This window comes from Aethalodelphis obliquidens, unplaced genomic scaffold (genome assembly GCF_003676395.1).
Source record: "Aethalodelphis obliquidens isolate GAN/ISIS:26980383/991018 unplaced genomic scaffold, ASM367639v1 scaffold37, whole genome shotgun sequence".
Lineage (NCBI taxonomy): Eukaryota > Metazoa > Chordata > Mammalia > Artiodactyla > Delphinidae > Aethalodelphis > Aethalodelphis obliquidens.
In genome coordinates this window covers 7442899-7466194 of record NW_020837981.1, presented here as the reverse complement: position 1 = coordinate 7466194, position 23296 = coordinate 7442899, and the positions used below count along the sequence as shown (strand labels likewise).

The 23296-nt window shown below is 48.9% G+C and overlaps 1 protein-coding gene across 1 annotated transcript in view; it reads right to left on the bottom strand.

Moving 5' to 3' along the window:
• Positions 1 to 654: 654 nt before the first annotated feature.
• The window catches only part of POLR3A (RNA polymerase III subunit A), a 51726-nt gene continuing 29084 nt past the window's right edge, over positions 655 to 23296 (bottom strand). The window contains exons 17-31 of the mRNA XM_027129767.1: positions 22581 to 22692; positions 21469 to 21587; positions 19782 to 19919; positions 17813 to 17983; positions 16781 to 16894; positions 12129 to 12215; positions 11960 to 12042; positions 10905 to 11075; positions 9695 to 9788; positions 9408 to 9500; positions 8600 to 8764; positions 7931 to 8095; positions 7623 to 7754; positions 5880 to 6012; positions 655 to 4006 (exon numbers count right to left, since the gene is read on the bottom strand). Coding sequence (XP_026985568.1) covers positions 3858 to 4006; positions 5880 to 6012; positions 7623 to 7754; positions 7931 to 8095; positions 8600 to 8764; positions 9408 to 9500; positions 9695 to 9788; positions 10905 to 11075; positions 11960 to 12042; positions 12129 to 12215; positions 16781 to 16894; positions 17813 to 17983; positions 19782 to 19919; positions 21469 to 21587; positions 22581 to 22692 — 1926 coding nt within the window. The 3' untranslated portion in view covers positions 655 to 3857. The remainder of the gene's footprint in view (positions 4007 to 5879; positions 6013 to 7622; positions 7755 to 7930; positions 8096 to 8599; positions 8765 to 9407; positions 9501 to 9694; positions 9789 to 10904; positions 11076 to 11959; positions 12043 to 12128; positions 12216 to 16780; positions 16895 to 17812; positions 17984 to 19781; positions 19920 to 21468; positions 21588 to 22580; positions 22693 to 23296) is intronic.

Below are 23296 nucleotides of genomic sequence, written 5' to 3'. Positions count from 1 at the left end.
TGCAATGGACATTGGGGAGCATATATCATTTTGAACTATGGTTTTCCCTAGATATATGCCCAGTGGGGTTGCTAGGTCATATGGACTTTTGCAGCTTTAACCCTACCCTGTGCTGGACACATTTTTATCAAGTTTGCTCCACCCCCTTCTGCTGAAGAATTCTTTTTAGATGCATTAGTATCAGATTTACCTGTTTCGTCTACTGCTGTACCTATGACAAGACTCTGGACATAGCAGGCCTTTACTAGTCGAATGAATGAAAGAACAGTTAAGCTAGACACCTGATCCTGGCCAGGTGGCATCTTCAGGCCACGGGTGTGGGGGACACTTTGCTGCATCCCACTGGGTTTGAATTAGCTACACTGTGGGCGGGGGGCGCTGGGTGCTCACTGCTTACCTCTAGAGGCTGGCTTGCGGCGGGAACATTAATTATCTTGGGAGTTACAGCTCACATGTATCCCAATCACCCTGTTTCACAACCCACAGGGATAAACTGCTACACTTTTTTGTATAACAAGTTTTCTTCTTTTGAGTTTTGGTAGAAAAAGAGAGTTCTGCCAAGAGACAACAAAAATTCAAGAAAAATAATCATTCCATAGTGTCAGATTCAATCAGACATGAATCAATGGGAATACAAATGGATAAACCCTGAAATAGAAACACAGCACTGCAATTTATTTAACTCTGACACATACTCTGAAAGACTCCAGAATGTCTCTTCCGCCCCCAAAGGCCTGAACAAAGCGGGGAGAATGGGGGGGGTAGGGGGTGGGGACTGTAACTGAGTCAATCGCTATTTCGATCCCCTGGTACGTAGGATGGAAAAAGGGTCAAGAACTGGACAGATCACCCGTCAGAAACATGTGTCTGTTAATGGATGAGACGGAATTTAAATGTTTTTCTTATTTCTTCCAAACAGGCCAGAATAGAACCCTAACCTTCTATTGAGCTCACTCTCGAGAACACACTGCTATCTGGTGTTTGAGTTCAGCGCTTGCACAAAGCCCGAGGCCAGGGCAGGGCAGATGGTCACATTAGGGACAATTTTAACTCCCACCCCTGGGATGCACGGTGGGGAACCTGGAGTAGGGTTTACTGGTCAGCGTTGCCTATGGGCCCAGCAGGGCTGGCAGCACCACGAGGGTATCTCACTCCTCACTGGGGGTGTGCCCCTTCCCGGAACCGCGTGCTGGCCTGAATCTGAACCCGGGCCTGCAGCCACTGCAATTACAGGTCTCGTGCAGGGAGTCAGGGAGTGCTCGCCGAGGCAGGAGGAGGCTCCTGGCGGTGCTGCCTTTATTTTTTTATTTAAAAATATTTTTTTGGCCACCCACAATGGGTGGCATGCGGGATCTTAGTTCCCCGACCCGGGATGGAACCCACGCCCCCTGCAATGGAAAGCGCAGTCCTAACCACTGGACGGCCAGGGAAGTCCCAGTACCGCCTTTATTACTCACAGCAGCACATGGATATCATGGTCCCCCCCCCAACTACACGTATGTGTCAAACAGAGCAAGGTGGGCGTCGGTGTTCCCTCCCGCCACCCAATTCCACCCTCCCTGGCCCTTACGTGGATTCCAGCAGTCCTGGATCTGATCAGGCCTGTGGCTTACTTCCCAGGTGAGTTTTCAGGAAGCCAGCCGTGTGGCTCTGTGGCTCTTGGCAGGTTGGGTGAGAGAAGCAGAGTCCGTGGTGAGGCTTCATGGCGCAACCCTGAGCGTGTTAATAGACTCAACACTTCGTCTTCAACCAGGCCACCTTAGTTCAGAGATGTGTGTGGGTGGGGCTGAATGTGAAAAATGGCCTTTTTTCACATCACTGGCACCCTAAGAGAAGTCTGTAGGTTAACCTCATGGGCGTGGGGATCAAACTAATTTTAACAGAATTTAAGCCTGAGCGTTGCCCAAAAGTCACTCAGGTCAGGAATTCCTAACTCAAAATCACGTCAGTATGGGAGGGAAAGCACTCATCCCAAACACAGACCCAAGAACCAAGGGTTACGCTAAGTACCTTAGTGGCATTAACTCAGAACCTGGGGAGTCGACTAGGGAATGATCAAAGAAGGTAGGTACGTTATACTGCTTGAATTCTTCGACTCTCCCCTACTTTTTCTTTTACCACATCCATCTCTTTAATCATCCAAACCATCTTCTTGCTCAACAGATGCCCATCTCTTTGGTTTGTGCTGTTGTTTCTTCCAGTGGCTTGATACACGGAGATGAACAGGCTGTCATTTCAGAAGCAGACCTTCCTTCTCAAGTGCACGGAGCCAGAAAGCAGGGTCAAAGCCCCACTTTTCACTATCGTCTCACTTCCAACCAAGCAGCCTTGGTTTTCCAAGGCCTCATGGGAGGGAAGGAAGAGCCAGAGCGATAAAACTTGGCTCTGGGCAGGGAAGGAAGGAGGACAGGATCCATGGAGCGCTCTCCAGAGGGAGTAGATCTGCAGCTGCCGCAGTTCCTTCTCCGTGGCCCTGGGCCAATCCCCAGGAGCAAATTCAGCACAAAGAACCACCGTCTCCAGAAGAAGCAAAACCCTGTGCTCTCTGAAGACAAGCTACACACATTTCTTTCCCACGTTGCACAAAACCCCCTCATAAGCCTTGAAAAACCCACCCGTGATAGTGCAGTCACTGGCAGAAGCCCAAGCAGGCAGTTAAACATAGGTTTTCCCAGGATGCCCTGTTGGTTCTCTCCTCATAGCCCGACATGTGCTTTCTATTGTCGCAGATCTCCTCTTTGAGGAGCCTGCTGTGCCACCTGGGCTGCGTCCCCAACCCTAGCTTGCACCCACCCCTGTGCAGGCCTTCGCCCTTCCTGTCTGGGTGACCATTTCAGCCCCGAGAGCTGGTGTCTGCTTGCACCCTCTGGGAGGACCCGCTCCCGCCACTCCCCTGGGACACTTTCTAGGCCCCCAGCTCTGCAACTGAGCTGCGTGCTCTTCGGCCGCAGGTGGCAGGGCACACATGCAGTTTCCGCAGGAGGGTGTGGATGCTGCCCAGGTGGTGTGTGGGTCTGGACCAGCCTCACTCTTCATCTCTGTGTACACGACAGCGCCTACCTCAGCAGGCCCCGCACTCCAGCGAGGCGTCTCCAGGCCATGAAGGATGGGTTTGCCTCTCGTCATGAGGTTGAGCCCCAACTATGGGGGTCGGAAGTAGACAAAAAGAGGGTAGCTGGGAGGTCTGCAAAAGATGTTTCAGAGCAGCGTGGCCTCATGACAGTTTCAGCTCAGTTACAAATCCTACACAGTCCCATTTGCTTAACCAGTTTTTCCAGTGACGCTTCAAAGCTGGCTTTCTTGGTTTCTATAGCTTCTTGGTTTCAAAAGGAAAACCAAAATAACGATAAAAATTCCAAATTCTTCAAAGTGGACAAATAAATAATAGTAACAATATTTACATTAGTATGTCACACTTGGAGACTGCAGCATGACTGGGGAACGGAAGAACTGAGAATGTGCCCTGGCCCTGGGGCTTAGACCTGGCTCCCGGTCGGGGTGGGACACCTCTCTGAGTGGACAGAGGGACAGGTGAGGTGGGAACAAGCAAAGATTCTGGGCTGGGGGATCCTCAAGTCCAGGGAGGTGGAGTGGGCAGGAGGTGCTGAGCTGTCCCTAGATTAATTAGGTTTCAAACAAACAGACAAATCCCGGTTCTCCCCAGCAAGCACTGTGCTGTGGTCTGGGTCACTGGGTGAGTTGCTCCTAGGATGCCGGGGCTTCTCTGACTGCCAGCACGGTGGGGATGGCAGGGCCTCGGTCCTGGGGAGCACAAAGCTCACGAGTCAGCTGCTGGCCTCCAGCCCCTTCCCAGACGACAAGGAGCCGAGGTCAGGAACGATCCCCTCTTCGCTGGACTATGTGACAAGGGGGATGTGGAATTCGTTTGTGTCGAAGATCAGGGGCCTCCTGGGAGGGCTTGGGTCCCTGTCAGCCTTGTGGAGCAGCTTGAAGAGCCCGGTGCCAATGTTCATGGGGATCCCCATGATGATGCATTCAGACACCCCTGAAACCAACCAGAAAGGATGTTAGAGGGCTTCTCGACACACGGGTAGGTTTTCAGGACAGAGAGACTACTGACTTGGGAGTCAGAAACTGGGCTTGGAGTCCCAGCCCCACTACACATCGACGGATTGAATCCGGGCTGCTCGCTTCACGCCTCATCTATAGACGCTGAAGGCGTGGCATGGCGCTCCTGGACGGGTTGGGGGAATTCCAGCGAAGGGCAGTGCCCACTCACAGCCCCACTGCTGGCGCAGAGGTCTCTCCATCTGAGCCAAAGGCACCGTGTGGGCCTCACCTTCATGAGCGCTACACTCAGACAGCAAGGATATACTGAATGACGCTCAGGAAAGCCCAAGTTTGCCACCCAGCACTTCCTTAACTTAGGGCCCAGGAGACAAGCAAATGGGATCATAGGAAGCAGATGCCAGTCCCCCTGGAGACAGCAGCAGAGACTTGTTCCCTGTGCCCAGGGGTCAGGGCGGCTTAACAGAACCCCAGCCTCGGAGTCCACAGCCTGAATAAGAGACACTCAGAAGGCAGGGCCCTCGTAGAGTGACAGGAGGAAGGTGACAGTGCAGATTCTCCGAGCTCTTTTTCAGATTTTTAAGATCTAAATGTTGGGCTCTGCGTCAGGCTTCTGGTTCTACAATAAGCAAGTGTGTACCTGCTATGTTCTGGGCTTTGTGCTATCAGGGCACCAGAGAGGTCAACAACCAAACTAAAAGCCAACACGTAGTAAGGGCTGACACTGAGTCACAACATTTAAAGGACCAGGAGATTTCAAAGTTGGGGTAGGGTGACCACGCTAGGTGCCCAGAGGGGTCAGTGGTGGAGAAGGGGTGGTAGGCGGGGCCACAGCAGGGCAGCGGCAAAGACCAGGCCCAGCGTCCTGGTGGTAGAGCTGGGGAGCTGGGTCTTAGCCCTGCTGTCAAGCAGACTCGCTCTTATTTTTGCCTTGGCCTTGCCCTTCTCCGGTCCCAATCTCTGCTCCCTTTTCTTTCCTTTTACCTTTCATTATCTTAAAGAATTATGTAATTTCTCTTTCTCTCTATTTGCAACCTGTGACCCTTGGGAAAGAAAGAGTTAATCTCAGGAGCAAACAATAGGCGTATACCGACTGGGGCCCCACCTGACCAGCCTCTTGGGTGGCCAATCCACACAAGGAGGTGAGAGGGGAAATGGCCACTAGGAAGCAGAGCTCTGGCGGCGGGGACGAAGGCCAGGCCTGGCATCGCTGTTGGAGCCCCAGGCCCTCACAAACTCCCACCTCAGGCCACAGGGTCTTGCTGCGGCACGAGAAAGGCTAGAGCAAAGTGGGCACTCCGAGTGGGCAGGGGTCTGCTGTGACAGCCGCCCCTCGGGCTCCCTCTCCCCCAGGCCTGTCAGAGAGGCACTGTGTGGTGGGAGAGGAGGCTAGTGCAGGGCAAGACGCTCACCACAAGCGAGTCAGTTCCCTCGGTCTTCTCACCGAGAAAGGGTTCGATACCTGCGCCTCACTGATGTGCCGAGACGCCATACAAGGTGCCCGGCACCCGCGTGCTGGCTGCCTCGCTCAGGAAGTCAGGACAGCGGGCGCCTGGCGCAGGATCGGAGCGGCCGACTGTAATTCTGAGGACTAGAAAATCCCTACATGCCCAGCGGCGACCCTTTCCCTGTACTGACAGAGAAGCCCTCTACAAATGTGAGGGATGCCGGCTGCCACAGTCAGGCTCTGGAGATAAAAGATAGGTCAGTCCCAATTCCATGATCTGTGACTTTATTCTTAGGTAAAAGCTCTGCCTGCTCAGTTTCTCCACCTCCTGAGAAGCCCCGGCCACGGTCTAAGCTGCATCCACAAAGGCCTCTGGGGAGGCTGCTACGAACACCAAACCTACCACACACGGAGTCCTTCTGCCCGAAGTAGGCGGCGTCAAAGAGGTGGTCGGCTGTCTTCTCAAAGGAGGCCAGCATCAGCACGCTCTCCTTCATCTTGGCCAGGCCAAACCTAGTAATGCCCAGGACTTCACCCTGCGCCACGGGAGAGAGAGCCAGAGGGGTACTCGCGCCACTTACAAAACGCATGCCCCGCCTTCCCTCAACAGAAGCAGCAAAAATCAGCAGAGCCGCAAGTCACAGTCTCAGGTTTAAACAGGATCCTAACAGCTGTGTGTCCCACCTGTGTCCCTCTGAGGCCATCAGCCACTGACAACACAGATTCCCTACACTCACAGCCGGGTGCCACTGGAGCAAAGAATTAAGAACTGAGAAGTCAAGAGTGGATATATGTGTATGTATAACTGACTCACTTTGCTGTACAGCAGAAACTAACACAACACTGTAAACCAACTATACTCCAATAAAAATTAATTAATAAAAGAACTGAAAAGTAGGGAATTCCCTGGCGGTCCAGGGGTTAGGACTCTGCGCTTTCACTGCTGAGGGTCTGGGTTCAATCCCTGGTTGGGGAACTAAGATCCTGCAAGCTGCATGGCACGGTCAAAAAAAAAAAATCCCTGAAAAGTAAAATTAAGAATCTAACTTTTAAAAGTTAGTGTATTTCTGCGCTTCCCTGGTGGCGCAGTGGTTGAGAGTTCGCCTGCCGATGCAGGGGACACGGGTTCGTGCCCCGGTCTGGGAAGATCCCACATGCCGCGGAGCGGCTAGGCCCGTGAGCCATGGCCGCTGAGCCTGCACGTCCAGAGCCTGTGCTCCGCAACAGGAGAGGCCACAACAGTGTACCGCAAAAAAAAAAAAAAAAAAAAAAAAGTTATAGTACTGCTGAAGATGTTTCTTATGGTTCCAAGAACTCAAAACTCAAATAATTTAAAAGCCTCAAGGTAGAAAAAGAGTTATGTAAATTTAGGTGCTTTCATTTAAAGGTATGTTATGCCATCATTAAAAAAGTGTATTTATAAAACTATGTAACAACATGGAAAACATTTATAATGTCAGAAAAAAAGTCAGAATAAAAATGACATGCTCGGGACCTCCCTGGTGGTGCAGTGGTTAAGAATCCGCTTGCCGATGTAGGGGACATGGGTTCAAGCCCTGGTCCGGGAAGATCCCACATGCCACGGAGCAACTAAGCCCGTGAGCCACAACTACTGAGCCCACGTGCCACAACTACTGAAGCCTGCACGCCTAGAGCCCGTGCTCCCCAACAAGAGAAGCCACCGCAATGAGAAGCCCGCACACCACAACGAAGAGTAGCCCGCACTCGCCGCAACTAGAGAAAGCTGCGCGCAGCAACGAAGACCCAGCATGGCCAAAAATACCAACCTCAGCTCCCCCCTCAGGTTATGTTAACTTGTTCTTTAACCTGGAAATGGCTACAGAAGAAGTGTGATGAATGGGTTTAACAGGGAATAAACCTCAGTTTGCCATGGAATCCTTGGGCTTTTGGCAATGGCTAGTTTTCTTTTAGGATAAAATTTCTAAAAAGGACAAAACCCATGCTCTGTCTCTTGCCATGAGGTTGAAATTTTCACGCTGGAATTTTACCAGTACACCCAAACCTGACCACTGTACTTCGGTCTTGGGGTAACGGTGGTCATCACAGTTGGGCACGCTATGTGTCCTACAAGCTTTGTGCTCCCGAAACTGGGTTTGCGACGCCTGGCTGCCAGGCCCCCACGAACCTTGTAGGTCATGAGGTCGGAGAGCAGCATCACATGCCGCCGGTCGATGCTCATGCCATGGTTGACCATCGTGTACTGGATTTCGTTGATGATAGTGGTCCGGGCAGCTTCGATGCCCAGGGTTTTCTCCACCTGCGGAGGGCTAGGATGAGCAGAGGCAGCCATGCCCTCCTCTACCCTGCAGCTCCCGGCACCCCGTGCCCTTCCCCAGAGATGGGAGTGCAGACCAAGAGCAAACGGCAGGGTCGGAGGAGCGTGCCAGGAGGGAGACGGGACGACTGCAAGGTGCCCCTGGCCGTAAGCAGTACCTCATACGTGTTGTTAGAGGTAGTTCGGGTGCCCTTCACACCGTGGGTGGCCATGACTGCCCGCAGGTTATCACCCTCCACCAGGAGCTTGTACTTCTCCTTTCCGCTCTGCTCGTCGATGTGGATGACAGCTCGGGACACCTCCGGGATGCCCTGCACCACCACCTGGACTCACAGACAGATAAGGCTCCAGACCCCGCAGTGCCTGCGGCCCCCACCCACCCAGGAGCCTGGGAACCCACAGTGGCTGTGAGAACTGGGAACGTCATGGCCTGGGTTTGTGACCTTGATCACCTCATTTTCAGTGGTGATTGTCAGCAACATGCCAAACTTGGGAGTGCCTGTGTGCTGCTCTAGTGGTTGGGGGGAAGCAGAAGCTCAGGGGACCATGCCCCCTTCCACCACCAGTTTTATGAAAGAACAAAGAGAAACCGAACAGGCAGAGTTGGTTGAGGCAGTGCTAAGAAGGAAACCGGAACCTGCCTGACTCCTTAGGGGTGTAGCAAAGAAACGAAGAAACAGGGCGCCACCCTCAGTCTCAGCAGTGACAACGCCCTTGTGGCTTCCTGACACCCGACTCTTCAGGTTAGAGGTGAGCGCGGTCCCTCCCTTTATGCATCTCCAGGTATTAGGCCAGACGCGGTCCTGGAGAGGTGACCTGTGTCTCACCTTGGGGAGATCCTCTTTCAGAAACTGCAGCACGTAGTACATGGAGCTCTTGCTGTTCTCTCGGGGGGTGACACACACCACAGCCTCACCATGCACGGCCACGTCGCCAGGCTTCACGCGGAGCTTGGACATGCAGATGGAATACCTCACCGTCTCAGCGTTCACCTGTGAGGGACCGCACGCCCAGGACATTACTAGCAGGGTTTGGAGGCTGCGGTTCCAGTGTTTCTTGGTCTTTTTACATCGTTGCCCCTCTAAGTCTTTTCAGTCATTTTTACCCCATCTCTCTCCACACCACGATATTTTAGTCCTGGAGATATACTGTGTATTTATGTACTGTAATGTATACCTCTGCCTTATTCGTTAAAGAGTAGATCCCCACCCCCCAACCCTTTTTTTGCCATCGCTACCTGTACATAAACACCAACGATAATTAAGCCAGGTCAATCCACTCAACCAAAAACATCTCTGAGCCAGCAAGGTACTGTGCTGGGGGCCCACAGGTGAGTAAGACACTGCTGGCACTACAGTCCTTCCAGATGCCGTAATGCTGTTATCACAGCAAATGGGTATTATGGCCTGCACAAAACCTCCACTAATTTCCTGTGTGTCCCTGGGTGGCAATGTCTGTGCTGGGGTCAGGCGTAGAGAGAAAACATGAAGGTACAACAGACTCACAGAACAGACACTGAGTGAAAGCCTCTGCAGGGTTTCCTGTGCCTTGCATAGCTCTTGACCTAGTTTATCAGCGCCTATCTTGGGGCTAAAAGAGGATGACTTCCTCCACGCATTTAATTACGTGACTCACTTCCAGCCTCAGAAGTCTGATCCGTTCCAGGGAGAGCTTGACGAGAATAAAGCAATCGTCAGGAAGAAACACTTCTTCAATATACTCTGAAATCTGTGGTGTCAAAAGATCAGAATGTTCATCAGTCACTTTCCCTTCCCTCAGAGCATACAAGGCTCACTCTATTTTTTTAAGGATACAGAGCAGTGTGGACACACTGACTAGTAAATCCACCACAAGTGGTTCTTACGCTTACTGGCGACGCTGCTGGTTTAGTTTTCTTCTTATTAAGAGGGATTTCTTCTTACCTCTCCCAAGAGGGTTTTCTCAATTCTCCCTTTCACGAGGCGAGCGTAATCTGCATCGTCGTCCTTGTCCAGCTGTGCTGTGATGATTGGAGTGCTATGGGAAGTAAGGGCAAATGATGACAGCACAAGGAATGAGGCTGTTTGAAGAATACCGCTTTGTTAAGCCCGGGTACCACTTGCAGTTGTAATGTTAGCAGCAACCGCAATTTACTGAGCGTTTACTGGAGTCAGGCACGCCACTGAGGGCTTCACATACACGTGCTCATGAGGCAGCCCAATCGATCAGTCACTGAGTGACTTTCAGAACATTCTTCCTGGCCAAGCGAACCTACCTTTTCCTCTTTGGTCCTAATGAGTAGTTATTTCAGTTCTGTTCCCTGAGTAAACTGACCCTTCGTGTACTGCAGCTTCCTCCACTTCCACTGCCACCCCTACAATCTCCTCTTCAGGACACCTCCACCTCCTCCAACCACCAGCTAGGAGCTTCCATCCTCGCTGTCCTGGACGGCATCCCCCGAACGCACATTCCTGGGAGATCTGACCAACCTAGAGGAGGCAGGCAGAACTCCTACCACCCTGGACGTCTACAGGTGCTGTTCTAGAACCAAGTACAGCTTTCTTTCATTTAATGTTATACTGTCATTTCGTTAGACCTGGATCAGGGGTGAAACGTGATTTTGTCACTGAATGCACTATAAGGTATTTCTATCTTTCCTAGTCTCACATCACCCACAAATCCTATCATGAAATCACCAGGGCGGGGGTGTGGGCGGACAGGGAGTGTGTCACAGAATATGACCATAGCTCAAGTGGTAGACACGTTAGTCAGGCCTAGTGAGGCTGGGAATAATGACATCAAAAGGATGAAATCTACACTGATACATCGTTCCAAGTTTTCCAGGCATTTTTTTTAGGTTTCTCTCTTTCATGTGACTTGTGGCCATAAAGAACCATTGCATCAATTTTGACTCTATCCAGTTTGGACTTATTTTTTTCCAGTTTGGGTTTTTTAAAAGGCAAGATATGATTAACACAAGCACGCCTCACTCCGGAGTTTGAGAAACTGCCCTCTAGCATCTCTCTCTTTCTCTCTCTCTCCCACACACACACCCACACACACCCACACACACACACCTCCCCAAGAGAAACACTGTTTCTCAAGGATCATGACAGGTGAGTGTGAGAACAAGAGGGACATGGATGTGGGCACCTGATGGCCTTGGAAGCGTTGATGATCTCTTTGATGCGGGGCACACCCAGGGTGATGTTCATGGAGGCCACGCCCGCGAAGTGGAAAGTCTTCAGGGTCATCTGGGTGCCCGGCTCGCCAATGCTCTGGGCACAGAGTGCGCCCACGGCAGAACCTGGCTCCATCTGTGCCCTGAAAGGACAAGGTAGGGATGAAAAGTCCAGTAAAATTGCTAAGGAGACGGGGATGAAATGTACAGCATGGGAAATACAGTCAATAATGATGTAATATCTTTGTATGGTGGCAGATGGTAACTAGGCTTACCGTGGTGATCCTCTTGCAATATATAGAAATATCGAATCGCTATGTTGTGCACCTGGAACTTGCACAGTGTTGTAGATCAACTACACTTCAATTAAAAAGACAAAACCAGGGAATTCCCTGGCAGTCCAGTGGTTAGGACTCCAAACTTTCACTGCCAGGGCCCGGGTGGGCCCAGGTTCAATCCCTGGTTGGGGAACTGGAAGTAAGATCCTGCAAGCCTCACGATGCAAGGGGGGTAAAAAAAAAGGGGCCAAAAAAGACAAAACCAAAAACTGCTGGGGAGGCTTCTGATGATCTCCTTTCAACAGAAAAAATACAGATGCCATCAGGGCCAGGAAGGAATTGGCAAGGACCCAGGCTAGGCTTGTGACAGAGGAAGAACCTGGCACAAATCAGTTACAGGTGCAGATGAGGGGACATGATGCTTGGAGGGGTCCGATGATGACAGTGAATACTGTGTGGCTACCGGTGGTCAGCGTGGGATGACTGGAGAAGATCTAAGTGCTCTGCTGACAAATGGTACTGCAGGTGGACAGAGCAGCGGGCAATTGCCAAACACATCGGTAGCTTCTCTGTGGGGAGAGGGCAGTCGGAAATTTCTTCGTCGTTATTTCCACATCTTGGAGCACCCAGCCTGTCTACCCACTGACTAGTAAGCGGTGTGGGAGCAGGATTTTGTTTCCTGGGGAAACAGGAAGCATACAAGAGACCCACGTGACCGCCTGGCAGTCTAAGACAGTTAGCATCCTTACCTCATGTACTTGTCCCTACACGTCTCCAGAAACTTTTCTATTTGGGTGGGGGTGATCCGGTCCAACTGGTACAGCACCCGGGGCTGGAAGGAAAAAATTCAAGTATGAGTCAGGGCTGGCAGCAATGGAAAATACCTCTATGTCCTGACACATCTGGGAGGGCCGTTACCTCTGTTGTGCCGTTATCGTTGATGCCATATTTATCTCGGGTTTTCTTGATCTTCTCAGAAACCTCCTTAACGAATTTTTTTATCTCCTGAAAGATTACACAACAAACATCAGATACATATTTCTCAGCAATTTGGATTACATGATTCGTTTTGTAAACTTCAGTAACGTGCTGAGTCCGTCCTATTTTAGTGGCAGCTAAACATGACACTGTAAAGGGTACGAAATGGATACAGGTTCTATTACAAAATGTTTTTCCAAGGAACACGACACACCATCCACACCCCGGACACATGGTTCATTGGTTTAGTGTTTCTAAGGCCTTTTTACTCTGATGATGCTTCATATGTATACAGTGAAGGCAGGATAGCCCTTCCCACTTGCCACCTTCTCATCTCTCCCCTGGCACACCCTGCTGCCCACATTCATGCAGCCCAGAGTAAGTACAATTGAACCACTTGTACTTTTAGTCTCTAGACTGATAACTTCTTGAGGTTTCTTCTGCAGTTGTTCTGGTCAATTTAAATACTACGAAGTATGGTTTTGTAGACACTATGTACATTTCAAACACTTGCCTTCATTTCAAAGGAAACACTCCCAAGTCCCAGCTTTGTCTCTGACCCGGAGCTCTGCATTGGTCCCCCATCATGCTCCCTTCCCCCACACAGTCAGAACTTTGTAAGTCTCCAGGAAACCACTCTCAAAGCTGGAAGTGAAACATCGGCATATCTGCTGTTCCCACTGTATTTAAGAACAGTACTCTACGCCCCGGGACGATGACAAAATGGAGCAAGAAAGAGGTGAGAAGTACATCACGTGGAGGATCCATAGGGCGCGGAGAGACGACAGGCCTACGTTTTCTGGAAGCTGCTCTAAGGGGAAACCCATCTGCTTTACAATCTATAGTGTGTCTGTGACATAAACCCAGCCTCAAGGTCGCTCCTAGAACCAGGAGCAGCTAGCATCTCCTCTCGGGGCGTTCTCACGGAGGGTATGGTGCGCTTTAATGAACCACACCCATCCATGTCCTGCTGCCAGGGGGTCAGCACCGCGGGACTGACCCTTAGAGCACTTCTCAGGGGAGCTAATGGCACACCCCGCGCAGTAGCAGCGTCCTTCTGAGGCTGCTCGTCAGCTGCTCTGGTTCGATCCCGGGGCATGTTTGAGAATGTGGGAAAGGGTGGACAGACTGCACTTCCCCTCAGCAGCCCTCCAGGGACTATAATTCCCCTCAATGGTTTTGGACAAATTGTGAGGGCGCTCTGGCCAACTACAGGCATGCAGCTGCTCCCGCGGCAGGCTGAGGGCGGATCCACACACCCGGAGGGACCAGCAGGCGGGCCTGAGGACTGGATGCATGCTGTAGTGGCTGCAAAGCCTCATGAGGTCTTGACTCTTGATTCCGAGGCCGGCTGGGGGGCCCCAGGAAGACCAGCACGCCTGCCCAGAGTCTGCTCAATCTATATCACATAGCTGAAAACATCACAAGTTTTGTCTGAAACGAATGTTTCAAAAAGCAGACTGAACAGAAGCCCACTTTTGCAAAAACAAAATCCTCTAATATAGGGGTCCCTGACCCTTGGGCCACATACCGCTACCAGTCCCCGGCCTGTTAGGAACCAGGCAGCACAGCAGGAGGTGAGCGGCGGGCGGGCAGGCGAGCGAGCGAAGCTTCATCTGCCGCTCCCCATGGCTCGCATTACTGCCTGAACCTCCCCACCTCCGTCCATGGAAAAACTGTCTTCCACGAAACTGCTCCCTGGTGCTGAAAAGGTTGGGGACTGCTGCCATAAGGCACCTACACAGAGCTTAACACTTAACTAGCCAGGTTTTATCCTAACACTGCAAAAATAAATCTCTTTAGCCTCCCCTAGACCAACGAGCAATTTCTAGTTACTATCTTTTCTGAAAGCAAACCACTAAAACTTCTGAGGTCCACATGGTCCATGTCCACAAGCTCTTCTTAGTCAGCTGCTGCCCAGCCTGGCAAGCTCTCCCTGTGGGGCGGCAGGGCACTGGCCGCATTGCTCTAGAGCAGAGGCCACTCGGGCTGAATAAGGTCAGGGGCTTGGTGAAGACAAGAGGCCCCTCTGCAAAGTCAAATGCCTTCTCCACAGTCTGCTCTCAGGGCAGGGGTTTTCTGCAATGTCATCTTTGCCCACTGGGCATTTCAGTCTGTCTCCTAGGAGCCCAGGTGATCAGGGGGCTACGTGGGTGGAATCTACCACATCTTGGCTGCCCCTTGCTCATGAACACAGGTTTCCCATGACTGTCCTTGTTGGTCAACTCTCCTCATTGACAAAGCGTGGAACTACGTGGAGGGTTACCATGCCGCTCAGCCATCATTCTAGGCAGAAAAGACTTTTATTTAAGAAAGGACTTTTACTAATTTACAAGAACTTGAAAATTCTCAAGAGACTCTTTAAAGAGAAACTCTCCAGGCTTACTTATTAATTGCAGGCTTGAGGCCACGTTTTCAGATACAGTTAGTTATTACAAACCACAGGTGGAAATTAGAGCTGGAGAGGGCAGTGGGACAGTCTCTCCTGGTGTGGCTCTGCCTAAAACTGTGAATCTTCAAAAGCGATAACACCCACTTCCACTTAATTTTTCCCCTGTATTATTCAGTATTAAGAACCTCCTTTAAATGGGTGATGTCCTCCCTGAGCCTACGTTGTATCCTTTAGGGCGAACTTCTGAAAGCCCTCTTGAACCAGATGTTGCCATTCAATTGCCAGGTGTTCAAGGCACAGGCTAACCAGATGTTGCCGTTCGAATGCCAGAGCCCAAGGCCAAGCAGACCAGGGGGTTTTCATCTGAGAAACTCCGCACACGTGAGCAGTCAAGAGCACACACCTCAAACCATTCCCCAGCTCAGGTGCTGGAAAGGACAGTTTTCAGCTGCCACCCACGTGGACATGCTTCTGGTGGCTTTGCTGAAAGGAATGACTTCCCTTACACAAGAGTTAGGGCAGATATTCTGGAAGTTAGGTTAAAAGGAAAAAAGCTCACTTTTTGGAAATGAAAACTGAAATAAGCTACTAAGAATTCAGCTGGACCAACCCATGCATACTAAGGGGACTCAGAACACGGCAGCTGGCAGGCAGTTAATCACACAACTGACCAGCAGCTAACTCTCACACTCAGTCCACAGTGCGTCTGTGAGCACAGCTGTCGGCCTCTGGCAGGGCCAGGGCTCAGCACCACCCAGGAGCTGCCTCTGTCTCCTCGGCTCTGACACGGGCCACGGCCGGACAGCATTTCAGCAGCTCAGAAAAATCTGCTCTGGCCAGTGGATTTCGGACCCTCTTGGCAAATCTGAGCCCGGATTGTGAGCCACTGGAGGGTGAGGACATGTTCAATCACCTCTGTGTCCCTGTGATCTGTGGGGCGTACAGCACAAGGGGACGGCTGAACAAGTGCTCATTGAACCCACAAGTGCTGCTGGTCAGGGGGTTACCGTCAAACCACGTCTAAGACAAGAAAAGACCAGTCCAAGGTGATGAACAGGGAAGCCCTGTTTGCCAGAACCGGGACAGAAATCTGTGGTCCCCGGGCCTGGCAGACAGCTGGGGTGCAGCAGAACTACTCCTCCACGCTCGGCAGCCACAGCACGTAAGCACGTTACCTCGTTATATTTCTCATAGCCTGTCTCAGTTAAGGTCTTCAAGGAGAAACAGAAACATAAAAAAGTAAATATAATCGTGAAGAAAAATCAAATCACACTTCTCATTTGTTACTTAAGAAAAAAAAAAAAAAAGAAAAGGAAAAGCTGTGAAGAAACAAAACCAAAACAAAGGCACTCAGCCTAGCCAGACTCTTAATTTTAAATATATTAAGATTTGGAAGAGTCTCTTTTTCACCTTTTCACATCTTGTCATGGTAAAGAATGGAGTGGAGCGCTTTTAACTAAAACATTCTTATTTACGTGTTTTACTATTTTTGTTTTTGATATACTTCAAGGGATACATTTGTGTTATATCTGAATCACCAATCAGTACACAAAGGGAACCAGGTACGGATTCCTGTATCCTTTTGCTTTTTGTTTTGGCCACGCTGCTTTTGATCATAACCATGATTATAAACAGGAAGGAGCAGGTCAGTGAAATAAAAAGGAACTGAAAAAACCTTAAGAGGATGTCAAGGTAACAGGTCCCTGGAAGAAAATGGAAGAGGCTGACTCTGCATTTATAACCCATTACAGTAAGAAAAAAAAAAAACAATTTAAAATGATAATGGTGTTAAGTAAATGCTATGACATCATCTATTGTATAAGACACAATAAATGGCATTAAAACAATGCTACTACTATTACAAATGATTGGGATTCAGAACAACCGAGGAAGGAGATGGCCCACAGGATGAAAAAGTGGGTTGTAGGGGGTTGACAGGGACAGGGTTAAAAGAAAAATCAGTTCTCTAACTAAAGCGCTTTTCTTCTACCAGGGAAACACTTGCGCAAAAGACAAACTAAGAAAGACATGAGATAAATTCTTTATGTTGACTGCTGAGACTGCCTGGGCCAGTCTTAAATTTTTTAACAAGAAACACTCTTACATAAACACCCTCCCAGCTTATAAACTGCACTGCTGGCACTTGGTGAACAATTCCTTGGTGACAGCAGAGCCGGGTGCATGGCCCCACGGAGCTCACCTGCAGGAAGCTGTCCTGGCAGCAGAGAAACTCATTCTTCTTCGTGATGGACTCAGCGGTCAGGAGCAGCTCATTCTTACTGAGAGCAGGCTCGCTCTGGCACGGGAAGACTGCCTTGGGTATCAAAAGGAAATAAGAGGGATGTGGGGGGCAGTACTGGAGGAAGGGATTTACAAGAGACAAAACAACCTCACTCAGAGTGAGCTTTTAGCAACCTGTGATGTTTTTTTTCTTTCAAAACAAATTGTAGACTCTACCTTTAATATGAAGGTGAAAACGGGATAAACTGATACTCCACCTTATACAAAGGCTTGTGGGCTATTCAGTGGGTTTCATGCCATTTCTCCCCAACCTTCACCCCACCCCAGATTTGCCCTAAAATCAGAAATTGTTGTTTTTTAAAAAGAGCCCCAAATTTCAAGAGTGAAAATATTCCCCCACCTCCAAGCTCATGGGGTTTCCCCTAAAATTTTAATGGTCGCACATCACCCTAATGGACGGAGCAGTCTGTATTATTTTTTGACCTGTCCTCCACTGATGGTCTGTGTCTGCTATAAACAATTCTGGAAGAACATTCTTGGCACATTTAGATCATTTTTGTAGGGCAAATTCCTATAAGTGGAATTTAAATGTTGGTCAAAGGCACCCACATTTAAATTCAGATCAGTGTTGTCCAGCTCTCTCTCAAAAAGATTGTTCTAAATTATATCCCCAGTTAAAGTGTGTGAAATGCGCCTGCTTCTCCACACCCATGGCTTTAACACCGTCTCTATTACACTTTATTAGATACAGACAAGAAGACAAAGCCCTCTTCTATTGGCATTTGATTACTACCAATAACTAGACTTTGAAATTGAGAAACGATTTTTCCTTTAATACTTGGGGGAAATTATGCAAAGGAACACAAACAGAAAAATATTAACTCAGTGGTGGAGTAGATATGACAGCATTAACTGTGTGCTATGCCAAAGGGCACCTCCATTCTAAAGAACTGGCCTTGAAAACACTGACAGATATGATGCTAAATCTTACTTTGATGTTGTCCAGAACTCTTTTAAACTCCAAGGGTTCATCCTTTCCCTCCATGGCTGCAGGATCTAAGCCATCTCCCCCGTAAATGAACTGGATGATATCGCCCGTAGAGCTTCGCACTGTCAGATCGTACTGTGAGCAAAGGTCTTCAAGGGACTTTACGAGTCTCCTCTAAAGGAAAAGGAGGAGAGGAGACAAAAGCTCAGCTGCTGTGAGAAGACTAGTCACGCATAGAGAGGTGGAGATTTGCAACTCTGAGTTTCAACGTTACCAGCGCTTTAATCACATAAACACATTTTATTAGAAATCCCTTAAGAAGAGTCCCCTGACTGCAAGAACAGGCCCACAAGGGCCTCATTAGCCTGTGCAGTGGGATTTAGAATATGCTCCAGCCTCCAGGACTGCAGTGTTTTAGAATACATGCAATTTAAACCCCATCACCCCCGAAGGACTCTGCAAACACTGTTTTCCTAGGCTGCTTCCCTCTCTGTCTCCCTAAGGTATAAATTAATGCAATTGCTTTGCATTTCTAAACACAACTTAATCCAGGACCCCTGTGGACTTCAATATGAATTACAGAGGATCAGGTGCAGGCCACCTTCTGGGACAGAGGGGGAAGAAGAGAGAACAGGAATGGCATTGATTTTGAACCAGCAGGCAGCAGTGATTTCTCAAGTCTGCTTAGGGAGAAGAACCTCCCACCAGCAGAACACTCCAGCCAGCAATGTGATGGGGGCTCAGGGAGTTAAAAAGAAAGAAATCTTGCTCCAGGCAACTTCAAAACAAAAATCCCTCATGCCACAACTAATTTGTTCTAGGCTAAAACATTGCTCTGGGAAAGCCATACTCTCCACTTCAAAAAAGGCAAAAGACAAAAAATAAAGTCAACAGACATTTGGGCAAGAGTGGTAAAAGCATTTCACAGGCTGTTAGGTTTCTGACAAAAGCAGCACACTCCAAAGCTAAAGGGCAATTTCCCATCAAAAGATGATTGAAAGGGAAGCAGTTATCAGTGATGCTACAGGAGGTCCAGACGAGGTTATGGAAATAGGTGTGTACTGACTCGGGTCCATTTCGCCCTCATCAGCCTCGTGTGCTCTGGCTCACTCATTCGCATCTCTGGTTTATCAGTCCTGGTTTCCCAGTATGCAAAGGGCCGTGCTTCTCAATCCACGGTGGGGAGAAAAGGGACACAAAGCCACAGCAGTTCATTGCCTAGCAACTTGGATTGTTCACTTCATCATGTGTTGTAAGTAGATAAATACATCAAAAAATCAAGAACGAACAAACATAGACTATGGAGTACAGAGCAGAAATGAGAATTAGACACTGGAGAGAAATCCTTTCCTTGTGGTCTTATGGAAGAACAAGGTAGGATGTGTTTTCACTCCTCTGCCATCAGGGGTACTTCTGCGGCAGTCTGAGAAGCACAGGCAGAGAGGAGTGTCTAGCTCAGCCCTGTCCCCGGAGACTACTATCTTACACCTGTACATACAATGGAGAAAAAGCCAGCCCTCCAAGTGTGTCCAAGCCCTCCTGCGGCACTGGAATAGGTTCTTGGAGTCCCTTGGAGTGATATTAATAATGGGTTATATAAATAGTTGCACAGTGAGAAGCAGAGCCCGAGGTAGGTACTGTCACCCCACCTCCGTGTATTAGGAATCAGAGGCTCAGTGAGGTTCGATAACGTGCCCTGGGATGCACTTGGGTCCAAGCTCTCCTCCAGCAATGCTTTGGTACATGTGGTTCCGGCCTGGTCTTCATAATTCGAAGGACATTGTGTGATTTGGAACATACTACCTTTGTAGGTTGTTTATTTCTAGGGTACCATACATCTCTCAATTTTTCCTTTTAAATACCAAGACTGGATAAATTAGAGCTCAGGTACAGAATAAGCAAACACTCGGCAGTCAAGATCTGCAGACCCCATCCTGCTTCACTGCTAATGGCCTACATTTCTTCAGGTTACCTGCATGTATCCTGTTTCAGCTGTCTTCACGGCTGTGTCAACCAGACCTTCCCGGCCAGCCATCGTGTGGAAGAAAAACTCGGTTGGTGTCAAACCTGAATAAAAGCTGTTAGCCACAAAGCCTTTGGCAGCTGGGAGCTAAAGAGAGGTAGGAAAAAAAGAAAAACCTAACAAAAAAGTTCAAGGTCCACAATTCCAAAGCCCATTCAAATCAGAAAATGCCTCAACTTCAGGTTAGAAATACCCAGCCAATGCACTCTCACGTTTTATGTCCTTTCCTAAAGGAGAAACAATTTAGCCCAGACCATCCTTACCAGAGACAAGGAGGGTGAGGCCCCAGCCAGGGTTGGTGCTGGTGCCACTGGCAGCCAGGTGGCTCGTGAGAGAGAAACCAAAGCTTGGGCTGCTACCCCTAGACCAGGGAGGCAGTTACCAACCTCGGCTCAGAGGGCAACCTGCTGACTGTGACAGCTTGCGCCTCCCCTGGAAAACAACTCCTCCCAAGACACCCTTCCTGTGGGCCAGACCTGTCCACCTCCAAAACATAACCGTGTGCTGCTAATGTTTATGGGGATTCATTTTGGGGCTGTTGAAAATATTCTAAAATTAGACTGTGATGATGATCATACAACTCTGTGAACATACTAAGATGCTGAATTCTATACTTTAAATGGGTGAATATTATGATAAATGAAATGTATCTCAAAAAAAAAAAAAACCTGTAAAAGAAACACACATATATAAAACACCATATGAAATGCCAAATGGCCTTTGATCTGGATAGGTCTGTGTTCCTTGGAGGACAACTCAGATGAACAGGCTAACCTCCTGCTTCCCTATTTCTTTTAAGGGGCAGCTGGCATTTCTAGGCAGGCACCATCTACTCCAAAGGCTAGCACTGGGTATCCCTGGTATTTCTTCCTAATTGGTCAGGCTTTGACTATGAGCCAGATGAGCATAGTCAGGTACCACTCCAGTGACCAGCTGGTTGCCTGACCCCTAGTGACTTCTGATCTTGGGCAGAGAACCTGAGTTGTTCCTGAGGCCGCCCGATACAGAGAGTATCTGTCCATTCTCAGTACAGTAGTCCTATCTCCCCAGGAGAGGCTGGACAGAAATCCTACAGTTCCACCGGGCAGGTACAGCTGGGGCATCTCTGCTTCAGTGCAAATAACAGCTGACTCCATCCAGAATTTACTAAGTGACCAAATCTGCTCTAAGTTGTGCTCTGCTGACGCTAGTGTCTAGACCACGAGGGCCAATGGAACCCAGAAGTCATTTACAAGCAGAGTTTAAGAATTCCAGAGAGGGTAACCTGGAATTTCCTGGTCGTTTTACGTGTTCACTGTTTAAAAATCCTTATACTTTTATGTAAGTGCCCCCCAAGTGAGCACACAGATTGAATGCACATGTATGATAAGTACACATTTTGAACACTTAAGGTAAGTTGGATGGGAATCTGAAATCCACCCTCTTGGTCCAAACTCAAGTTATACAGCGCTGAGTTTAACAAGGCTCCTTCTACAGGACTCAAGTTTGGGTTGCAGAGGGAATAACCCCGAGCGGCCGCAACCCTTATACACCAGCTCCAGGAGCCCCTTGGTTGGCAGCCCCAGAGCTTCTGTGACTCTCTTCTGCAATGCTGAAGGTTGTCCTTCAAAGTTCTGCCTCATCCGCTACTGCTTACCTTTGAGTGTTTTTCAAAATGAGGCAAGGACCTGTTTTCAAAGCCATCTGGCACTCGAGAGCCACTGATGGCTTGCTGTCCCACACAGGCAATCATCTGTGATATGTTAATGAAGGAACCTGGGGAAGCAGGTCAGGAATGTAACATTCATTTACCAAAATGACATTAAATGAAGCGCAAGCAGATCTGTGGGATAAAACAGGAATACGTGGCACAGCCCCCTATCCTCAACAAGTTCATAGTCTAGGGACAGTAAAAGTCAGAACTAGAGCAACACAGGGTAGAGCTATCAGTAACACAAGAAAAGCCGAGCAGAGCTAGAGCTGCTCAGGGGCGAATGAGCACTTTGGGGCTGGAGGAAAGACTTTCAGGGGAATCTCCCAGAAGGCAGCGGCAACCAGCTGGACATCTGGAGGACATTATGATGTAGACATAGAAGACGTGGGGGAGGAATTCCAAAGTGGGTGGGAGAGTGGGAAGCAAAGACACAGGAAAGGAGTGTGGGGTACGTACCAGGAGCAGGGAGTAGGAGAATATGGGGTGAAAGGCAGCAAGGTGAAAGAGACTGGACTTTATTCTGTCAAAAATTTACAGGAACAGGAAAAGCAGGAGGTTCTGAATTTGAGTGCAGTATCATGAAACCTAATGCTTTCAGGTTATGGCTAACTATGACATTTAAGTGTTTTTAATTATCATCAAACATATGATTTTAAAAATCCGCAGGTTTTCTTTCTTTTCTTTAAAAAATAACGTCAAGTTTACTCAAAGCACCCTCAAACTCAGAAACCCACACACATGACCAATGTTTCTCCAAAGGAGTTGGACTTCTAAAAATGCAAATAATTAAGTCTCTTTCTCTATGTATTATTTAAAAAACTTCAGGCCTTTATAAACAAAAGGCCTGAAGTTTGTTTTTTTTGAAGCGCAGCTTGTGGGATCTTAGTTCCCTGACCAGGGATTGAAACCGGGCCCTGGCAGTGAAAGCCTAGAGTCCTAACCACTGGACCGCCAGGGAATTGCCAGGCCTGAAGTTCTGACTCGCATTTCCTAGAACACAACCAGCCAGCCCACATGCAGCGCAGTGACAGCAGCGGCCGGAGGGGGGCACTCACCTTTAGAGCCGCACAGAGCCATGGTGAGGGGGCTGTTGCTCTTATCCAGCTCCCGGAGGCAGGCGCTGCCCGCGTGGTCGCGGATCACAGACAGCTCCTTCAGGATCAAAGCCTGGCAGGAGAAAGGGAGATGCATGGTGGCTCTGTGATTACCGAAGTTCAATGAGACATTTAAGGAAATGTGAAGAATTTCAGCAAGATGTCAGATTTCCAGCAGATAAAAGGTTTCAGAGCCTTAGAAGACCAAGATGCCCTGTCTCTATAGACTGACATCTTCCACAGGCTGCCATAATCGGTATGTAAGGAAAAAACAATCCTTGGGAAATTCTTTAAACGGCCAATAAAGTACAATGTGCTTGCTTGGCTTTGGGTACAGTACCCTATACGGCAATGTATCCATATATAAGTTACTGTACATACTCATGCGTGTGTATACTGTGTCTAAACAAGTATAGTATCTTATACTTTATAACAAATTATGTAATATGTAGTAAAAGAGAATTGCTTGTGCTATTTGTAAAATTTGTCTCTCTGCTAAGAACACACCTGAATTACCACCAGTTAAGTATGTTGTGGGGTGACTCTATAGGAATATTCTAGTCCATGAGCTCACCCAGATTGTCATCTCTCAACTCACAACTTACAATGCTGAAGCAGTTAGGAGTCATGCTTCCATTAAAAATGAGTACAGCTGAGGCCTCAGGTAATTTTCTATG